The sequence below is a fragment of the Vulpes vulpes genome, chromosome 15 (genome assembly GCF_048418805.1).
Source record: "Vulpes vulpes isolate BD-2025 chromosome 15, VulVul3, whole genome shotgun sequence".
Lineage (NCBI taxonomy): Eukaryota > Metazoa > Chordata > Mammalia > Carnivora > Canidae > Vulpes > Vulpes vulpes.
In genome coordinates this window covers 102,569,754-102,589,991 of record NC_132794.1, presented here as the reverse complement: position 1 = coordinate 102,589,991, position 20,238 = coordinate 102,569,754, and the positions used below count along the sequence as shown (strand labels likewise).

At 55.3% G+C, this 20,238-nt stretch overlaps 1 protein-coding gene and 1 long non-coding RNA gene across 38 annotated transcripts in view; one reads left to right on the top strand and one right to left on the bottom strand.

Annotated features, from left to right (window-relative positions):
* AFAP1L2 (actin filament associated protein 1 like 2) overlaps positions 1-20,238 on the top strand; it is a 101,300-nt gene that overhangs the window by 67,878 nt on the left and 13,184 nt on the right. For 19 of the 37 annotated variants that reach the window (XM_072740104.1, XM_072740095.1, XM_072740099.1 and 16 more), the window contains 8 exons: positions 4,631-4,721; positions 7,380-7,463; positions 10,126-10,331; positions 11,907-12,086; positions 14,525-14,614; positions 15,951-16,035; positions 17,036-17,140; positions 19,437-19,648. In XM_072740104.1, the coding sequence (XP_072596205.1) occupies positions 4,631-4,721; positions 7,380-7,463; positions 10,126-10,331; positions 11,907-12,086; positions 14,525-14,614; positions 15,951-16,035; positions 17,036-17,140; positions 19,437-19,648 (1,053 nt within the window). The remainder of the gene's footprint in view (positions 1-4,630; positions 4,722-7,379; positions 7,464-10,125; positions 10,332-11,906; positions 12,087-14,524; positions 14,615-15,950; positions 16,036-17,035; positions 17,141-19,436; positions 19,649-20,238) is intronic. The other 18 variants (XM_072740118.1, XM_072740113.1, XM_072740115.1 and 15 more) reach the window with 1 other exon arrangement.
* On the bottom strand, positions 1,251-19,577 carry LOC140595731 (uncharacterized). The gene is made up of 2 exons (XR_011997587.1): positions 19,442-19,577; positions 1,251-5,200 (listed from the first exon to the last, which is right to left on the bottom strand). It is a non-coding gene; the product is annotated as an uncharacterized lncRNA (long non-coding RNA).

The window sequence follows — 20,238 nt, the reverse complement described above, 5'->3', positions numbered from 1 at the left end:
CTGTGTTGGCTGTGACTGGGGGGCCCCTTGGGGTCCAGAGAGGCTTGCGTTGACCTTTGAGAGAAACTCAGTGCTGGAGTTGGGAGAAATACCATCACCCAATAATAGCACGGCCCCAGGGGGGCCTTCAGACGTGCGGCAGTTGTTCGGATGGCCCAACTCCAGGCCGTGGGGAGGGTTCCAGCTAGACAAACTGACTTTACAGTCATCCTTCTTGGCGGGGCTTCTCCGCTGAGAAGGCCAGGGGGTGCTGACCTGACCGTAGCCCCCTGTCGGTCCCTCCTGGTCCTATCCCGGGTGCCCATCCCCACCCCAGGGACTCCCACTTTCCGAGTGAGGAAGGCCCGGCCTAACCCGGAGCTCGCCCCTCCTGCTCACACACGCCTCCTCTGCTCGAGTCTGGCTGCCGCAACCACGACTTGGGTCCCAGCCCCTTGACGAGTGGCGTCAGGGTGGAGTGGGAAACAGCTGTGTCTTCTGGCTCTGTGCAAGGAGGAGAGCGAGAGCTGGACGGAGGGAGGGAGCGTGGCAGCGTGAGGTTGGAATGACCTTGTGACCTCTCTGCCTGAGACAGAGAAAGCCATGCCCCTTTGCACCCCGACTCCAGAGCCTCGGGGTGATGGGAAGCTTGTCCACCTGGAGGCCTGCCTGGGGTCCTCAGTGCCTACAGCTGGGCCCAGAATGTAGCCTCTGTGGCAGGCTTAGGGTGCCCTCGACTCCCTCTCTGGTGGCCTGGGTCCCCTCCCCACCCTCGCAGAGTCCCGGGGTAGCAGATGTCCAGCAGTGGAAGAGGCAGCCACAGGTCTGGAGCAACCTCGTGGGTGTGACCGGTGAGTCAGGCAGCTGTGGCACTTCCAGGCTGCTGTGTGCACGGCCAGGTGCTGTGGTCACTGTAGGAGAACAGATGTTTGCTGGCGTCGTTTATGCTGCTGGCTGGCCCAGCCTTCTCCACCCCAGCTCCCCTTTGAGGCCTGAACATGCATTGGCGCCGATCTGAAGTGAGCTGCTCTATGGGGGAAGCAGCTTACTCCACAAAAGGACGTTGCCATGGTCGGTCTGGGGAGCTGGGGCTGGCTGGATCTGCTATCCCTGCCGGGGGAATGTTCCGCAGGGCACTCTGGGGCGGGTTGCTCATAACAGCAGAGACACCTCAGGTCATCTGGGCTACTGTGCTCATGCAGCTCTCATGTCTCATCTAAAATGAGAATTTGCAAACTCTAGCCCCCTGGCCAAATCCGCAGCCACTGCTCTTGTAAATAAAGTTTTATTGGAACATAGCCATACTTCTCAGTTATGCATTATCTGTGGAAGCTTTTGCTCCGCGGTCGTGGAGTTGAATAGCTAAGATCAGAGACTCTAAATGGCCTGCAAATCCCTGAAGTATGTGCTATTGGCCCTTTGCAGATAAAGTTTGTAGACCTCTGGCAAATCCTGCTAAGCAGAGTGGCTTTCTTCCCCGTCCCTTCCTGAGGATTCTCAGAACCTTCTTTCCAGTTGTAAAGTCACATTCCTCTGCCTCTTTATTTAGTGTCTACAACCTGGACCATGACAATGACGATGACAATGAAATAGTGCTCTTCTATTCTTAGCCCTGAGAAATCAGCATCTCTTGCTCCTTTGACTTCAGAAACAGGCCTTGATGTCTGTGCAATTACGTGACTCTCTTCTGAACTTTGGGGGAATCGTTTTATCCTTTAACTTGACTCCAGGGTTTCGGTTTTGTCCCCACAGCCTGGAGAGCAGGGACTGTCCTTTTTAATGAGGCTGAGCTTGGGCTTCAGACATCTCCTCGGTCTCCTCAGGATACAGCTGATCTTCCTCCACCAAACATGTATATAGGCAACCTTTCTCCCTTCATTGATTCTTATATTTTTTTAGGTTAGTAAAAATTCATATGTATTGAATAATAGTGCTGGGCAGACATTAATCCTTACAGTGGCCCCATGTGACAGGTACTTCTACTCTCCCCATTGTGTGGTGGAGGAACTGAGGCTCAGAGAGGTCAGTTAAGTTGCCCAGGGTCACACAGCTTGGATGCACCAGTGTTAGGAATCAAACCCTAGCCCTGGAGACCGGATGCCTACCACTGCCCTCCCCTGCCTCTCCATTTATAGGTGATTTTACAGCGCCGGACATGGGAGGCTCTCAGAAAACACTCCCTAGTGCTCTTCCCCCAGATAGGACAGCAGGACCACTGAGGAACTCTTGAAGAAAGTTCATTCCCCCATCGTCCTGTTTTAATTGCAGGAATCTGGGGCCAGACCTGGATCTTGGGTGCTTGGAGCTTCTCTGTAGATGGGACCCACCTCCTCACAGAGAGAAGGGTCCCAGCACCACCCGACGGCAGTGGGGCTTCCTAGAGGCTGGAGCTGGAGGCCCGGCCAACCTAGGAAACGTGAGCTCCAGGACCTATCTGTAGGGATCTTGCTGCTTCCCAGGGGAGAGGATGCTCTCCCCTCAGACCCTGGGAGGCCAGCTCCCAGAGGACCAGGGCTGGGTCTTGGGCCGCCCTTTGTCAGACATGATCAAGGGAATGGCCAAGAGGAGCAGAGACCTCTCCCCAGGCTTGTGGCAGCAAAGCTGCAAGGCCATCCCCTGGCAGCTACTGATGGCGCACACTGGGTGCCCTTGGGACGAGGCTGACCCGGGGTGCCCCTCACAGCCATGTCTGCAGGCCCAGGGCAGCAGCTGATCTGCCGAGGAAAGGAGCACATCACCCTGCTCCTTCCTCTGTGTTGGAAGCTGAAAGCTGCTCAGAGTCTGCCTCTCGATCTTGTATCCACTCTCTTGACGTAAGGTCAGATGAATTTAGAAGGATCCTGTGTCGGATGCAGGTTGTGGCCTGGCCTCGCCGACCCTCCGCCCATAGGCCTGTGTCAGCTTGTGGGACAGTGATCCGGAGACCAGGTCCTGCAGCCCCAACCCCCCACCAGGCTGTGGATGGCCCCCAAGACAATGATGACAGCCTCCTCGTGTTTGATGCGGGCCAGGCGCTGTGGAGACCCTGTCATGTTTTCCCTCACTGAACCTGTCAAGACAACTCTGGTTTTATTCTTGTTTTACAGGGAAGGAAAGTGAGAGAGATTGATTAACCCCACAATTAAATAATGTGGAGTCCTAAACCCTGATTCAAACCAAGTTATATTCACTCCAGAGTCCATATGAATAGACTCTAGATACCAGGCCACACAGGATTTGGCTCGGGGATGTGCTGATTTTGGTGAAGCAGCCACAGGAGCATGGCTCTGCCCCCGAGGAGGCTGGGAGTGGACACTCCTGCAGTCCATGCTGAGGACTGTCCCCCAGGGACCCCAGCCCAGGCTAACTGCTCTCTTGCCCTCCCCTACGCCAAGACCAGGGGGAACTGTCTCTGTCATAGATTCCCTCAAAAAAGCTCATTTTCAGAGGCTGGGGTTTCCAGATCCTTCCTTTCTCCTGCCAGCAGGGCAGGGAACCCTCCAAGGCCCAGAAATCTGTCTGAGCCCAAGGCCCTATGGGGTCTTTTCGTTGGCTACCCATCCCCACCCCCACCCCTCACTTTCTACTGTTTTCATTTGAAACTCCCCAAACCCAGCACAAGGAGTTTCCAAAACCAGGAGTAGGAATGTGCTTCAGATTTTGCCATTTCTGTTGTCTCATAAATATTCCCTTAGCCCTCCTCAGGGGTTGCACAATTGAGGGAGACTCCAGAGACTCGTATGGATGGATCCTTGCACATTTATGACCTGTATCTAGGACTACTCATGCAACAATCTACTTTTTTTCCCCTCCCCTGCTATTACTCATAAGATGAGCTCCACAGTCTAATGGAGGAATAGAGGATTTCATGCTCCATGCTTCTACCTACTTGCATATGTTGCTTTTTCTTCTCAAATTGTGTGCATTCATCCCTATACCACAGAAGCAGCTCAGGGCCATTGTTGAGACTCAGCTCAAAGATTGTGTCCACTGGGGGGTAACTGTTCCTCGCACCCCACGCATTCCCACAGAGCTTCGACCTTATATATTAAAACACGACTCATGACGCAAGTCCTTGACTGGGAGCCTTGAACGTTCACTGCCTAGTTGAGTCTTGCCCAGGATGGGCTCCTGAACATCGGGATGCGTTCCCCACAGCGAGGGTGCAGGAGCCATCCAGCATTTGCTGGCTGAATGATTGAACTTAGTCTGGGAAAAGTTTAGGATTTAGAACCCTGGTCATCTCCCTCCATCAGCATTTGATTAGCCCTTGTCATCCTAGAAGGAACATGCTATGTAGAGGCCATGACAGCCTGACACCATCTGGACCTTTATGTGCATTCCCCATCATGTACACAATGCTGGTGTGTGTGTGTGTGTGTGTGTGTGTGTGTGTGTGTGTGTTTGGAGGGAGGGTTTGAACCTCATTTTGCAGAGAACACTGAGGCTCAGCAAGGCTAAGCAACACACCTGCAGCCCTTCACTGGAAGCAAACCAATGGACGTGGTGGCTTATGGGAGCCATGGTAGTCCATGTTCTCCCTCCCAGCTGGCTTGAAGAGCAGTGGGGCACTTTTTTTCCCCTCCAGACTCCCCTCCTTCCACCCAAAGGGTTAATTCCAAGTCGTTCCCAGTGTATCCTATCTGAAAATGTTTATTTGTTCATACCATAGATTCCAGAGCGGAAACAACTCTCCATCCCAAAGATCGAGTCTCCAGAGGGTTACTATGAAGAGGCTGAGCCGTATGACACATCCCTCAATGGTACATCCCGGGGCCAGGGTTGGGGCTCGGAGGGGGTCCAACCACTTCCTGCACAGATGCCAGTGCTGGAAGCAGACGGTGGCCTGGGCTGCTGTTTCCAGAGAGTGTGGCCCAAACTGAGAACTGACCACAGAGCATTGGGCTGCTGCTCTTGTGGGGAGCTGAGCTGTACAGCAGAGCCAGGCTGCCTGTAAGGAGGGGCTTGGGATGGTCCCCAGTGAGCTGCGTTACTGTGTCTGATGCTTTCGGTGGCCCCACCTGGACGGTGCTGGATCATCACAGAAATGTGAGGGAGGCGAGGTGTGTTGGCTCAGGGGCACTCGTAAGCAATGGGAATGTGGTGAGGCCGAACCAGCACCCTTTCCAGGGTTCTTTCATTAGACTGATAGTTAACGTGCTCTCGTTGTACGCCAGGCATGCTTCCAGGAGTCAGGAACTCAGCAGAGCTCAGCAGAGTCCAGGGTTCCAGCCCTTAGGTTCTGTGAGGAAAGACAGATGACAGATAAACACAGGTTGTGTCAGGTGATGATACAGTGGTAGGATGGAAAACACAGGGGCTGGGTTGGGGCGGGAGGGGGTGTTATTTTAGATAGGGAGGGTCTCTCTGATAGCATGACCTTGAGCTGAGTCCTGAATGAAGTGTGAAGTGGGGAAGGCAGAGACCTATAGGAAGAACTTTCTAGACTGCACAGCCCATGCAGAGGCCCTGAAGCAGGAGGGCTCCCGGCATGCTTAAGAAATAGCAAGGAGCCCAGTGTGGCTGGAGCAAGGAAAGAGACGAGAGGTGGGGACACAGAAGTTAGCCGCAGGCCACGATGAGGACTTTGGCTTCTTTCTGATAAGACCTCAGGCCTCAGTGACTGACATTAGGTATCAGTGAAAACATTAGGTGTTCAGGGGCCTGTGCTACAGGGGCAGGGCTCATGCTGGACCCTTCTGTCCTTGGCCAGTGGTTCTCAGCCGGGGGGAGTCAGATCAGACATGCTATGCTCTTGGTATAGGGATTTGATAGCACAGAAAGGCCCCAAAAATTCTGGAAGAAAGACAGTATTGTGGCCTACTCATGCACGCAGCTGGTCTCTGGTCCTCTCGCTCTGCCCTTCTTACCTCACTCAGCTTCCTTCCTTGGTAGGCGAAAGGTCTTTGAAAGCATAAAGCAAATTGCAAATATAAAAGGCAAGGGAGGGTCTACATGGGTAGGAATGAACTTGGCTGAAAAGGGGTGTTGTTGGCTCCGTAAAGAGCCGGACCAGAGGTCGGACAGGACCAGTCTCTCGGAGCCACCTCGGATTCTTCTCTTTCTTCACACTTCACCTACTGCCTCCGGTCCCAGGAACTGTGTGGGAGGCGAGGGCCTGTTTGGATTGAGGTTATTTTACTCTAAGAGGCTGGCTTTGTGGGCAGACATCACTTAGCTTGAACCCACGGAGCGTGTGGGATGTTGCCGAGTCACCGGCGGGGCCGTGATTTCAGACCGAAGCGGAGGGTGCGGTGCTACTTGTCTGGATGCATCTGGAAGGTGGAAGCTGTGACTCACCACGACGAGTACCTCCATGCGTCTTAAACCTAGCTTTCTCGGGTGTGGCCCGTGCCAGCGGGGGCCTGCATCCCAGACGCTCCCGGGGGCCTGTTTGTGGGGCAGACACTTTATCTTATCATAAACAAGTGGGCTCAAGCTTCGTGGTGTTTGTCATTCGGCTGCGGATTCATGTTGGTTTTAGCCAAGACCAGGGCGTCATTGTGAAGACAGTCTGAACGCAGCAAGGTGGGTAGGAAGGTGCCAGCTGCATTTCCTCTCCTGCCGGGACAACAACCGAGGATGACTTTTGGAGAGAATTGGTCCCATGCCACAAAGGGAGGGCTTCACCTGCGTTTGTAACCTGGTCTGCCCTTACTTCCTGCTCGTTGTCCCCACACCTGTTTGAGCGGTGAAACCTGCAGGTCATGGCAGGAGGGATGACCTTTGGCCACCAGCCATTCGTAGACTTCCTACGAGAGGCTGGTTGCTTGGGTTCTTGTTCTGCTTTATCAGCACTGTCCCCACGCTGCTCTGAAGGGTCAGGCCTCTCTCTCCAAGAAAAAGTTTAGGAAGTGCCCGGATGGCCTGTGCAGGAGATACAGGGTCAGTCCTACTTGCGCGAGATGTCAGCTACTTGGCCCATGATGTCTCATGCTGGGGTCATGGCAGCTATGGTAACAAATATCCCCTCTTTCTGCTTAAAGTGACACAATACAAATCTCTTTCTTATGAAGAGCTCAGTGTGGGTATTATAGGTCGGTAGGTAGTCTAGGCTCCCTCCTGGGTGGGCTTGGGCACCCTCTAAGACCACAGAATCCTCTGCAGGGAAAGAGAAGAGAACCCCTTAAAAGGGTTTCTTAAAAGCGCCAGCCAGAAGTGACTTTTACCCACATTCTATTGGTGACAAGTAGTTACCTGGTCATCTCTGGTTGGGAAGTGGCTGGGAGAAGGTGTCCTTGATTGGGCTGGGGCCTGTCCTGCTGAGTCCACTCCTCCAGTGGGAAAGTACTAGCTTACAGTGGATAAGCAGCCATGGGGCCACTTCTGGGTCTCTCTGTGTCTCTGCACTTGGGTCTGTACCTCTCTTCATCTTGTGTCTCTCCATCTTGCCTTTCTCTGTGCTTCTGGATCTCATACAGGTCATTCTGGCGGATTTTCCCCCACTGGAGTCCCCAGATGGGTGCAGGTGCCTGAAGGAGTCATTTACGCCACAATCACCTTGGGTACTGCTTGTCCCCAGAGCTGGAAAGCCAGTGATTCCATGCCTGCTGCCTGGCTTCCAGAGATGGGATGCATGCCCTGGGGGTGGCCTCTGCATGGATTCTGCATGTGTACATCATGTATCATCCTTCTAGAAGGAGAGACTTCTCTACCTGCCACAGCCCCCTGCCACTGGCATCTGAATGCACGAGTGAAGGACCAGAGCGCTGCATGGTTGTCTTGCCCCCTTTTCCCAAAGACCTCCGGCAGCACACAGTGGGGGGTGGTCCACCAGGGGTGCAGAAATGGGATGGAATTCCCTGAGCCTCCTGCCTTTTACTCTCATTCATCCTACGAGCCCCAGAAGCCACATATCTGCTTTAGGACTGTCCCACAGTCATGGCCATGCTGTGATCCCTCTTAGGAGATAAATAAAATTTGCTCCAAGATTCCCCTAAGCCACTTCAGGTAGTTTGAGATACTGTGATTTGCTGTCTTCTCAGCTTCCCCATACCTGCCTGACGGTGGATGGGCAGGTGTTGGAATTCTCCACCGAACGCTTGGGCCAACCCCGGAAGCACAAACAATGGGGAGATTTGGCCAGCTTCTTCCTGCTGAACTCTGTGGCCGCCCTCTATTAATTTCTGTTACTGAAGGAGGCGTCCCAGTGACACTGTATCATTCTGAGTTCCCTTATTGTACAGAGTATACCACACTGACGATGAGGACTTTTTCTAAAATTGCCCTGATCCTACCACCTGATCAAATCAGCTCTCTTGAGTTTTTCCTCTTGCCTCTTGGTACCGATCTATTCGCACATAGAATTTTAATTGTGCCTCCTCACTGACCATCATATTTCTTGAGCTGCGGATTACTGTTCAGAGTTCCCATCCAACAGGGTTGCACGGCATGCTCTGAAGTGGGTGCATCACACTCCCCCCCCCCCCACTCACCTTCCACTGACTGTAAATGGCACTGGAATTAATAACTCGATGCACGTAACCTACCACTTTCCTTCCTTACTTTTTTTTTTTTTAAAACTAGTTTCCTAGGATCAACTCTCAGGACTGGGATCATTGGGTCAAAGGGTATGGGTATCTTTATGGCTCTTGAAACAACAGGCTGCCAGATTGTTTTCTGAGAGGCTTGTGTTTCATTTACGTTCCTACCAGCAACGGGAGAGTTCGGGTCTCCCGTTGGCTACGCCACTTTTTCCATCTTTGCTTATTTAATAGGTGTGAAGGTATGAGCTGTGCAACTTATTTTGTTAAGCTGTGAAGGGGAGCAGGACCACACTGCTTTAAAAGAAAGTGGATATTAAATTATTGGAAGTGTTATTTTTAGAAATATGAAAACACATTTCCATTGGCCCCGTAGCGAGGATAACTCTGGCAGTGGCCTCATTCTGGTTTTCTGTATTCTAAGTCAAATGTGGTTCTGTTTTCCTGGCGTGGAGGAACCTTGCTGGGCAGAGAGGAGAAGGGGCTTCTGCAGAAGGGACACTAAGGGCCCACAGGCTGACATGTTTCTGGAGGAGACTGGAGGGGCGGATAGAGGAGTTGCGTTCACCCTGACTCGACGGGATGGACCATGTCTGTAGAGGTGACAGGGAAGTAGATGGTGGCCTTTCTACCCAGTCATAGAAGGAAGTATCTAGGGATCAGGAGATAGTGAGTTCCCTGTCCAGGGGGGAATTCAAACAGAGGCTGGAGCAGTGTCAGGATTCCCACAGACAGGATTCCGGTGTTGAGCCAGGGGTTGGACTAGGTTGGGATCCTAAGGTTCTCTTTTTTCAACGTCCTTCTTTTTGGGGTTTTACTGATTTACTTTTTCCTTCCCCTAGTTTCTGTTGGCCTTAAACAGCACAATGAGGCCCGGAGAACAGAACAACTCTCGCAGGGTACATTGCGGGGGGCGGGGGGGGAGCAGGAGAAACTGAGGCACGGGGAGCGTGCACAGGATTGAACACGGTTTGTGCTTGGTGAGCTTTGGGATTCTCTCGAGCAGAACAAGCGTGAGGCTGCCCAGAGGTGGAAACCAGCAGAGGGGGCCGTGTGTGCTGGGAGGCTGGCCGTGGGGAGGGACAGCCAGCAGAGCCTGGGGAGGCTGGCAGTGGGTTGGCCCAAGGGCCGGGCCCAGGGGGGACAGCCGCCTTCCCCACAGAGCCATTTCCTGCTGTGGTTTGTCTCCCCTTGAGAGGCTGCAGCCTTTCCTCCCAGGACAAGCAGGGACAGAGGTGGCCCAGCCCTCAGAGGGCCACTTACCTCGTGCCCAGCGGGGGCTCCCAGAGACCCTTCCCCTGGGCCCCCCTACAGTGCCCGGGTGCCAGGCTCCCCCCTCTCCCCCACTGCTAAAGCCCCAGGTGAGGATCCAGAGGCCCGCAGGGGGGCCTGGCCTCGTCAAGTGTGGACCCTCGCCTGCGGGCAGCGTCTTGTCCACTTGACATCTGTGGAGTCTGGGATGACAGATTGGAGGAGGAAAAGGCAGAGACTCCTGGTTTGGGTTGTTCGTGTCTGTGGCCAGAAGCGGCCTCCAAGAAGTGTCACCGGGGGGGCTGTGGTTGGCGGCTGTCAGGCTGGCTCAGGGACACAGGGGCCGGGCGGTCCGGCCTGCGGGCCCCGCCCTCCCTCCTGGACGAAGGTTCCCCTGCCCCGGGGGCCGTGACCGCGTGGGTCTTCCTTGCAGAGGACGGAGAGGCGGTGAGCAGCTCCTACGAGTCCTACGATGAAGAGGAGAACAGCAAGGGCAAGTCGGCGCCCTACCAGTGGCCCTCGCCCGAGGCCAGCATCGAGCTGATGCGCGACGCCCGCATCTGCGCCTTCCTGTGGCGCAAGAAGTGGCTGGGGCAGTGGGCCAAGCAGCTCTGCGTCATCAAGGACACCAGGCTCCTGGTCGGTTGGGCTCGTGTTGTGGTGCTGTCCTCTGTGTCTGGGGGGCGTCGGGAGGCGGCCCCTCATGCCAGGCGGACGGAGCCTTTCCTACGTGGAGGTTTTCTCCTGTCCCTGATCCGAAATCGTAGGCCGAGCTGTGTGCGCGTGGATGAGTGTGCTGCCTCTGAACTAAGAAAGTCTAATGGGGGCAGCCCGGGGGGCTCAGCGGTTTAGCAGCGCCTTCAGCCCAGGGTGTGGTCCTGGAGCCCCGGGATCGAGTCCTGCGTCGGGCTCCCTGCATGGAGCCTGCTTCTCCCTCTGCCTGTGTCTCTGCCTCTCTCTCTCTCTCTCTCTGTCTGTCTCTCTGTCTCTAATAAATAAATAAATAAAAATCTTAAAAAAAAAAAAAACTAATGGTTTTCACAGGTCCCTCCATGGGGGCTGTGGTGACCACCCCCTGCCCCCAGGCCTGTCCCATAGACGTGTTTTCCCAGGGATCTTGTCCCCTGGTCTGAGGGCTCATTCTTCCTCACATCTGGACCCCTGGCCGTTTGGGGTGGAGCCCCCTGCCCGGTCAGGACTCCCCAGCCCCCCTGGTTGTGGCCACCACACTCACCTGTGCAGAGGCAGAAAGGGAGGCGTTGTCACCGAAGTCAGGTTTTTTGAATTACCGATTATAAGACAAAATCCATAAGGGAACCAGAAGCTATTACTCTGACCACAGCCCTGTTTCCTGTTATTCTAAATTATAATTCACAGTTTTTTATGTCCTCATTGGAAGTTCCTTGGAATCATTATAAGCGCGCTTTCCTCCCGGGTCATGACATGCCCTGCCCTGTGCAGATGCTCCTTCTGGTAATGCCGTCCCCAGCCCTGCGAGGACCCCTCTATACCCATCACAAACAGGGGCAGAGTATTTTGTCTGGGAAGGGAAGCAAGTCCCTTTCTTTCTTTTTCCCTCCTCTCCTCTCCTCTCCTCTCCTCTCCTCTCCTCTCCTCTCCTCTCCTCTCCTCTCCTCTCCTCCCCTCCCCTCCCCTCCCCTCCCCTCCTCTCCCCTGCTTTTCTTTCTTTTTCTTTTTCTTTTTCTTTTTCTTTTTCTTTTTCTTTTTCTTTTTCTTTTTCTTTTTCTTTTTCTTTTCTTTCCCTACAAATCATCTTCTTAACTAAGCAGATAATGAGCTTGGTCTTCATTCCCTATGTGCCCCTCCCTGAGGTTGGTGAGCAAGAAATGCAGACAGGCGGGGAAGTGGGAAGAGTGAGTCCAACCTGAAGGTGTGAGAGTTGGCTGCAGAGGACGATTTTCAGGAGCTAGCTGAGGCCTGCGGGGCCCTTGGAGCAGCCTGGATGAGCAGGGTGCTGGGCATCCCCGGGGAGGTCGGCAAGAAGGGGGTGTGAGAGAGAGGAGACAGTCTCCCTAGTCGCTCTGATGCCAAGAGCAAGAGCTACTGATACCTGAGGCCTCATTCTGCACCTTTGGTTTTGCTGGGGAGAGCCGAGCTCTCGGGTCCTGCCGTGCCCGTGGCCCCTCTCTGCAGCACCCGGCCAGGCCTGGCACCCCTGGCAAAGTGGCACAGCATCTCTCTCTTCCCTTCTAGTGCTACAAATCCTCCAAGGACCACAGCCCTCAGCTGGATGTGAACTTGCTGGGCAGCAGCGTCATCCACAAGGAAAAGCAAGTGCGGAAGAAGGAGCACAAGCTGAAGATCACACCAATGAACGCCGACGTGATCGTGCTAGGCCTGCAGAGCAGGGACCAAGCGGAGCAGTGGCTCAGGGTGAGGGTGGCACTGGGCTGCTGGGGACACAGGCCTGCCGGCCCTACAGGGCTCCTTGGCTTTTTCTAAAAGGGATGACTGCTGTCAAGGGTAGAGGATCTACAGTCCTTCAGATTCCCAGGGTTTCTGTGTTCTGCGTGGTAGCCGTCAGTCCTAAGGAAAGGATCTCTCTGCTACTGTTCCTGGACTTGGCTCTAGTAGAGACTCATTAGCCCTCTGGTTTCTGGAGAGGCATCACCGGCCTCCTTAGTAAAGAAGAATGGATGGTGGGGTCACTCGTAAGGCACTTACATGGGCTGTGTGCTTTTATCAAACTTAACCTACCTAATCACGCCGAGGGTAGCTGCACAAGGTTCATACCATCATTTTACAGGGGTGGTGATTAAGGCTCTGAGGGAGGAGGTGACCGGTCAAGGGCACCTGGCAAGCAGTAGGTGTGACTGTCTGACCGCAGTCCTGTGTGTCCTGCCATCACAGATGCATGTGGTCAGGTCTGCCTGCAGGTACATGGGGGTGGCCCCCAGTGATGACGAAGCCTGGTTTGCCCCATGTTAAAGATGAGCTTGACAATGCCAGAAGGTAGAAGGTTTGTACCAAGAAGGTGCCCCTGGTTTGGGGGCAGGACCCCTGGTCAGCCAGAGAGGTCCCTTCCTTCCTTGGTCCCCTCCTCCATCACAGCCACGCCAATGCATTTCAGGTAGAAGTGCTGTGTCTGCCCACTATCCCTATCTACCTATGTTGTACATACACACAAGTACTTGTGTGCACCCACACTTGCAGATATACACATGAACACTTGCATGCACGTGTACACACATGCACTAGTTGTTGCATACACACAAAGACTTGTAGACACACACACACACACGGTGCTCCTGCTCTCAGTGCTGTTCTGCTGCTCCGTCCCACCTGTCCTTCCTCTGACTCCCAGCCTCTCTCCCCAACTCACATGCCCTCATCCTGAAACCCCTGCTGGTGGTTTCAAAGACAAGAACCCTTTCAGAAGGAATAGCCTCTCTGTCGGCCTTCACAGAGGCCCCCTTCCTTCCTGGTCAGATGAGCATGGAGCTGGACCTGGCTGCGAGGGCCTGACTCCGAGAAGCTGCACACGCTTGCAGTTTGGTAGGACCCGTTAGCCTGTGTGATGGGCTCTCGGCCATCTATGTGTATCTGTTTTGTCAAACCTACCTACCTTCCCTGGCCTCCGTGTCCTAACTCTCAGTGATCACCCCTGAGCTCACAGGTGGGGCAGGTATATGGCAGTGGGTGGGAAATGCTAAGGATGGGGCAAGAGCCCCATGAAAGGCAGGACTCTCCCAGAGAAGTGCTCAGGCCTGGATGTCCAGCTTTGCCTGCTTCCCCTGCGTAGGGTGTCCGCACACTCAGGCCCCAGCTGATAAGGATGGCACCTTCACACACGGGTCCTCACGGTGCCCCAGGCTCTAGGTGTGGCCCATCCGACAGATGCGGTGACTGAAGCTTAGACCCCAGGTCATGCCACTAGTGATGGACTGCAGTGCCTGTCTCCTTCGCACAGCACCATGTGGCATGTTTGGTCCCCCACATGGACCAGGGCCTGAACTGGAGTCAGTCTAAGAAGTGAGAAATGCCTTATGCTTCCCCAACCCCATAGCCTTCTTCCTTTTATTCTTTGGCTTCTCTAATTTTAAACTTGGTTCCATAAACTGCTCTAAGCAGAGACTGAAGAAGGAAGGTCTTTGAAAGTACTCTTGCTGCGTCCACAGGGCTTGGGATGGGCAGCGTGGGGATGTGTGTGTGGCTGCCTCGGGCTGTTACCCTCTGGGAACCTCCCAGGGGGCTCCCAGCTCAGAGCCCCAGCGCTGCTTGTGTGGCCAGAGCTGCGTCTGACATGTGCGCCCCCAGGCCCTGGGTGCCCGGGAAAAGGCCCCTTCTGGAGGAGGGTGGAGTGGACTGCGACAGACCGGTCTAGAGAGCCAGTGCTGGACTCTTCCAGCAGTTGGCAGGCCTGCTTCCCGAGCCGACGGAGGCCCTCCACAGCAAGCTCCATGGCCCCCCAAAAGCTGAGGGGACCATGGCAAACGCAGTTCTTTCTCATACCCACAACCGAGCAGCCACCCCCGCCCAGGATGAGGCTGAGGAGGAGGCTCGCAGAGTTGAGGGCTGGCAGCTTTGGCCATCTTCAGGCTTTGCTGTAAAGCACCCACCCCTGCCCCGCTGGCCACCAGAACATGTGGGGGTCTGCAGGGGAGGGGGCTGAGGAACAGGCCTGCCCACTGCAGCCTGCCCAGTCCTAGGCCAGGTGCTGCGGGTGGGAGGGATAGTCGCCGTGCCGTGGAAAGCGTGCATCCCCTGTCTCACCTCCACCCACTTCCCCTGACCTCCAGGGGCCCTAGCTTGGGTCTGGCTGTGAGTCTGAGCCAGAAGGGCCTCCGGTGATGGCTTTTCTTGTCCTTCAGGTCATCCAGGAGGTGAGCGGCCTGCCTTCAGAAGGAGCGTCCGAGGGAAACCAGTACGCCCCAGATGCCCAGCGCCTGAACTGTCAGAAAGTAAGCCTCTGTCCTGCCTGGGAGAGAGTTCAATTCTCTCTCTTCTCTGTCAAAATTAAAAGTATAAAACTGAGATCTTTGTTTTTGCCCGTCAGCCCAATGAGTGAGACATGCACGGTGCCAGTAGCTTCAGGTTGGCAGGAAAACCGATGAAGTTGATCCTTTCTTGCTTGGGTACAGGAAGCTATATTAGAACAAAGGTCAGCGTGCCCTCCATTCCTAGGCAGGGAAATTCATGGCATGTGGCCCTTCTTTTGCATTTGCTCCTGGTAGAGCTTCGGGGCTGGGTGAACTGTCCCCTTACTGTCCCCTTGTCAATTCCAAAGGGCTCTGTTGCTCATTTGCATGGAGCCATGGGGCCCCTGCTTTGAAGGGCCAAGGTTGAGAAAGTTGGGCCAGGTGCTCTTGGAGGGGAGGGCTGACACCTGTGGCTTCTCAGTCCATGTCACCAAGTATCAGCAGGGAGGTGCCCTGAAGTCTGGGAGCACACAGAACAGCAGCACCGTGTCTCCCTGGGCTCCCCAGCCCTGGCAAGGAAGAGGGCAGAGGGGACATAGATGTCTCAAGTAGGGAGGAGGAAGGCACAGACCATCCCTCTTGGAGTTCCCTGGCCAGGTGTAGCAGTCCTCAAGCCCCCACCTACAGCCTGCCCGTTGGTTGGGAGTCCCTCACCCTGTTTCCCAAAGGTCTGGAGGATGTTCTCTGAGAGGAGCTTGTCTGGAATATTCTGAGCGCTTCACATTCTAACAGCAGCAGCCACCACGTGCTCCTAGAAATTCCCAAGACCCCTAACAGCCCTGGGGATGTAGATGGGGGTATTATCTCTCTTTAAACACATGCACAGCAAGGCCAAGAAAGACTTTTAAGTCGAGCACCTGGTCTGGATGGACAGTGCTCCAGCCAGGGTTCAGATCATGGTCTGGTGCTGTGTAGACAGGCTGGCCCTTCTCTGAAACCTGCTATGTTAGTAGTACAGTCAGTTCTGCAAAGCCGTCCTCATGCTCCCGGACGGGTGGTTCCCAGCCCGACAGTTTCAGCTGGGATGTCAACTCTAATGCCACCGCTGGGGTTGGCAGCTTGCCTTAGGTTGGGCAGGCATGTTGGGAACTTGGGAACTTGGATGAGTGGTGGCCTGAAGAAGAGGGATGGGGATGGGGCAAGGAAAGGTCTCCCAGAGAGCCCGAGGGAAGGCTGGCCAATGTGCCGTCAGTGACCTGGACTCCACGGTGACCTCTAGCCTACACCCAAAAGCTATCTATAAGTTTCTCTTACATTGTGATCCCCCAGGTAACCATTCCCAGACAAGATCACCTGCTTGTCTCTCTCTTTTCCACAGCTAGATATAATGGAGAAGTACCTGTCAGCCCCGGAATATGGAAGCTCCATAGATGGCCACCCTGAGGTTCCAGAGGCCAAAGATGGTACCGATGCTTGTGGCTGTCAGCCTGGGCTCGGGAGGGGGATAGTGTCCCAGGCTGCGAGACATGGCTGTCTGGCTCAGCCCTCATGGGTTTTAACAGCTGCTTGCAACATGCCTCCAACTTCTAAACTGCTTGGAAATAACACAGCTGATAAGCCCAGGAAGAAGGGAGGGATGAGCAAATTGAAGTCAAGTTTTATGAATTGCTAGGAGTAGAATATTCTTGCATCTCTCCTTGTTTGCTGCTAACCCTTGACCCCATCTCTTTGAGCCAATGCAGTCTGTGAAGATTCTCAAGTGCTGACATAGTCTATGAGGGGAGTTGGTGTGGGGCGCCTGGGTGGCTCAGTGGGTTGATTGTGTGACTCTTGATTTGGGCTCAGGTCATGATCTCAGGGTCGTGGGATCGGGCTCCGCTTCCGGCTCCGTGCCCAGTGGGGTGTCTGTTTGACGTTCTCCCTCTCCCTCTGCCCTTCCTGCCTGTGCTTGCACTCCCTCTGTCTCTGTCCCTCTCTCTCAAATACATAACTCTTTTTTTTTAAGATTTTATTTATTTGTTCATGAGAGACACACACAGAGAGAGGCAGAGACACAGGCAGAGGGAGAAGCAGGTTCCATGCAGGGAGCCTGATACAGGACTTGATCCCGGGACTCCAGGATCATGCCCTGGGCGGAAGGCGGGCACCAAACCACTGAGCCACCCAGGGATCCCCACATAACTTTTTTAAAAATAGAAATCATTTTTAAAAAAACAAATGAGTTGATGTGCCCCCTTCTTGAGTGTTTGATTCCAGGGATACCTGACTCTGGACTGTGGATCCTGGTTTGGGGAGCAGAGTGTGGGTACGCGCATGCGTGTGTGCGTGTGTGTGTGAGTGTGCATGTGCACACACACACGGGGGGTGCAGAGGCAATGGGAATGGGTCTGCTGTTTCCATCTTTGGCTGCGGCCTGTCAGCGGGCTGTTGCAATGCTGACGGCTTTTTCTCTCATGTTGACAGTCAAGAAGAAATCTTCTCCTGGCCTCAAACTGAGCAACCTAATGAATCTGGGCAGGAAGAAATCTACCTCGCTGGAGCCTCCGGACAGGTCCCTCGAGACATCCAGTAAGCACCGTAGCTGCCTGCAGGCCCTGCGGGCTCACCCACCGGGCCGGAGCCCGTCTCCAGGAAGGCGGCTGGGACCGTGCAGACAGGGACTTGGGTCTCGCCCTGACCATCTCTGGGGAGGGCAGAGCCGCGGCTCTAGGTTTCTTGACCTTCGCTGCAGGTGGTTCAGCACGCCTAACCCCACGCTGCCTGCTGCGGTGCTGGAGCCTTTGTGTGAGGGTCCTCCCAGTGGTCTTTAAAAGTTCTGCTCTTTTGATGAGCATTGAAGGAGCGTGGCCAGCGGTGCTAGGGGAGGGGACCCGGTAGAGGGAGAACACGGTCCTGAGAGCTCACAGCCGAGAGCCGTGCTGGCTTCATACCCCTAAACCACACGCCGTGTCATCATAGCAGTGGTAAGGGGTTCTTTCCAGGGACAGAAAGAACATTCCCATCCAAGGTTGGACCCTCTGAGTCCTGAAGATCGGGCTGGAGCTGAATAGGCCGAGGTGGCGTCTCTGGGCAGCAGCAAGGGCTCAGAGATGGGGACAGTGAGACCCCTTAGGGCGACGGAAGCCCGCGCTGCTGGTACAGAGGGGGTGTGCGGGTGCTGGTAAGCTCACAGAGGTCAGCTGTACTCCCCTCATTCTGCCTTGAGGAAACTGAGGCCTTTCCCAGGAAACATGCTAGGGGAGCCTCTGTCCTGGCTCTAACCTGGGACTCACTGCTCTGGCTCTTCCCAGGGCCTGAAGGCTGTTCCTCGTGGATCCCTTGTGCCAGCCCTGGGCTCCTTTCCCGAGTCCCAGTCCAGGTCTGGCTTGTGAGGCTGGCAGAGTGGGTGGTGGAACCGGAAGTCATCAGATGGGAGCCTCATGCTGGGAGCCTCTTAATTCTCTGGGCGGGACACCGGGCAGTGCCCCAGCATTGCCAGCCCCTGCAGCCTTGGGGGGCACCGTGTTTGGCACAGAAACCTGGTCTCAGTGAGTCCCACTGGGAGAGAGGTGGCTGGCTTATTGCTGGAAGTCTCTTCAGCAGTGAAGCTTGCTCCTGTCCCCAGTGGCTAGGGAAGGGTGACAGAGAACAGACTTGGCATCTGAGCTCCCTGCTTTCTTGACTGAGATTTCTCTTTGGTCCAGAGAACTGAGATGGGCAGTGGGGCACTTGCCTGGATGAGCCAGGTTTCCTAGGTCTGGGGCGTGAATTCTTCTACTTTGCTACTGTTCGTGTGGCTCTGAGAAACTCACGATCTCCATTCTTGTCCCAGCACTGGGTGGGCAGGAGGGTGGCCTTGTCCATCCCAGTTAAGGCTCAGAGCAGCTGCAATCCTCTAGAATGGAGAAGGCGTCCACTTTGTAAGCCAGTCCCTCCGGGAGGGTGGGCAGCATGGAGAGGTGTGAATGCACAGCACATGGGGGGTGCAGGGGGGTCCTGTGGACTGGATTTTATGCATCTTTGTAGCCCTGGGGACAAGGCTGTGCTTGGCACATGGTGTCAGCTCCGTAAGTGTTCCTCTGAGTGGGGGGCAAAGGGAAAGGCTTGTCCTCCTCTTAGGAAGCCGAACCCAACACATGCAACCATCTGAGAATAATAAAGGATGGCATGATGGACGCACCCCAGTGCTGGCAGCCGCTGCATGCTTGGCAGAGAGGCCACGGGCATGCACCCTGGGTGCTGGAGGTGAAGGGGGCAAGTTCCTGCCCTTGAGAAGCTCCGTGTCCGGGGGGGGAGGCTGTATGGAAGCAGGTCTCACTGTTCTGGGATCCACAGGTTCGGAAGGAAGACAGAGCAGGGAGTGCAGGACCCAGGGAGGGTCAAGCGAGGCTGGGAGGAGGAGAGGGAGCCTGCCAAGGGGAGCAGCCCTTTGCGGGCTGAGGCTGAGTGACCCGGTGGCCGGGATGCCGAGGAGGCTAAGGCTGTGGAGGCCAGAGGACTGACTGCACCTGCCGCCAGGTGCCCCCGGCTGGGGACCTTCCTGCACGTGGCCTAAGTGACCAGAGTCTGGGGAGGAGGGCCGCTGCCGGTGGGGGCATGACAGGGGTGGGGTGGGGGGAGCCTTGTCCTGTACAGACCCAGCCAGCCTGCTCTAGTCAACGACACGGCTCCCTCCCCCCGGGGACAGATGCAGGAGAGCCCGTGCAGCCCACGTTGCCGGGGTCTGGCATGCAGGGGCGGGGGGAGAACTGCTGAGATCCAGCCCCTTCGGGGTGAGAAAGCTCCTCGGGCAGAGCGGTGACGGGTCTCGGACCTGCGATTCTGGGGGAGACGCTGGGAGGCGCGGGGGTGGCGCAGCCCTGGACACCCTCGTCCCCTCCCGCAGGTTACCTGAACGTGCTGGTGAACAGCCAGTGGAAGTCACGCTGGTGCTCCGTCAGGGACAGCCACCTGCACTTCTTCCAGGACCGGAACCGGAGCAAGGTGGCCCAGCAGCCCGTCAGCCTGCTGGGCTGTGAGGTGGTCCCCGACCCGAGCCCCGACCACCTGTACTCCTTCCGCATCCTCCACCACGGGGAGGAGCTGGCCAAGCTTGAGGTACTGCTGCCTGCGGGGGGCGGGGCCGTGCTGCTCGGACCGTCATCCCACAATCACTGTCATCCCACAGTCGACAATCCAGAGGCAGCGTAGTCTTGCCTTTTTTTTTTTCTCCCTTGCATTTTATTTCTTCGCATTTAAAAAAAATTTTCCATTCCCTTTCTGACCTCAGAGTGCTTGTGTTATAGGAAAGGGACAATGAGCTGCTTCCTGCACTGAGGGCAGCACGAGTATTTATAACTCCCTGAGCGGCTTGCAGAACCTCCTGGGGATTCACAGTGGGTTTGATTTGGTTTGTGTATCACCAGCTGCGGCGCCGTACATAGAGTCGAGGACGATTGTTAGGGCTTATCTGGGGTAAGAATGAGGTTTGTGATACAATTACGTTTCTCCCACTCCCCGCCCTCCGTTTGATGTGATGTTACATTTGCAAAAATAAGAGGTGACCTAATGCCTTGCGCTGGGCAGGCGAGGCCAGAGCCAGAGTTCTTCGCACTCAGGGAAGCAGCACCCTCTGGCTCAGCCCTGTTCACCGGGTCCTTGCCCCCCCCCCCCCCCCAGGGTCTTCATCCAGACTGTGCTCCAACACT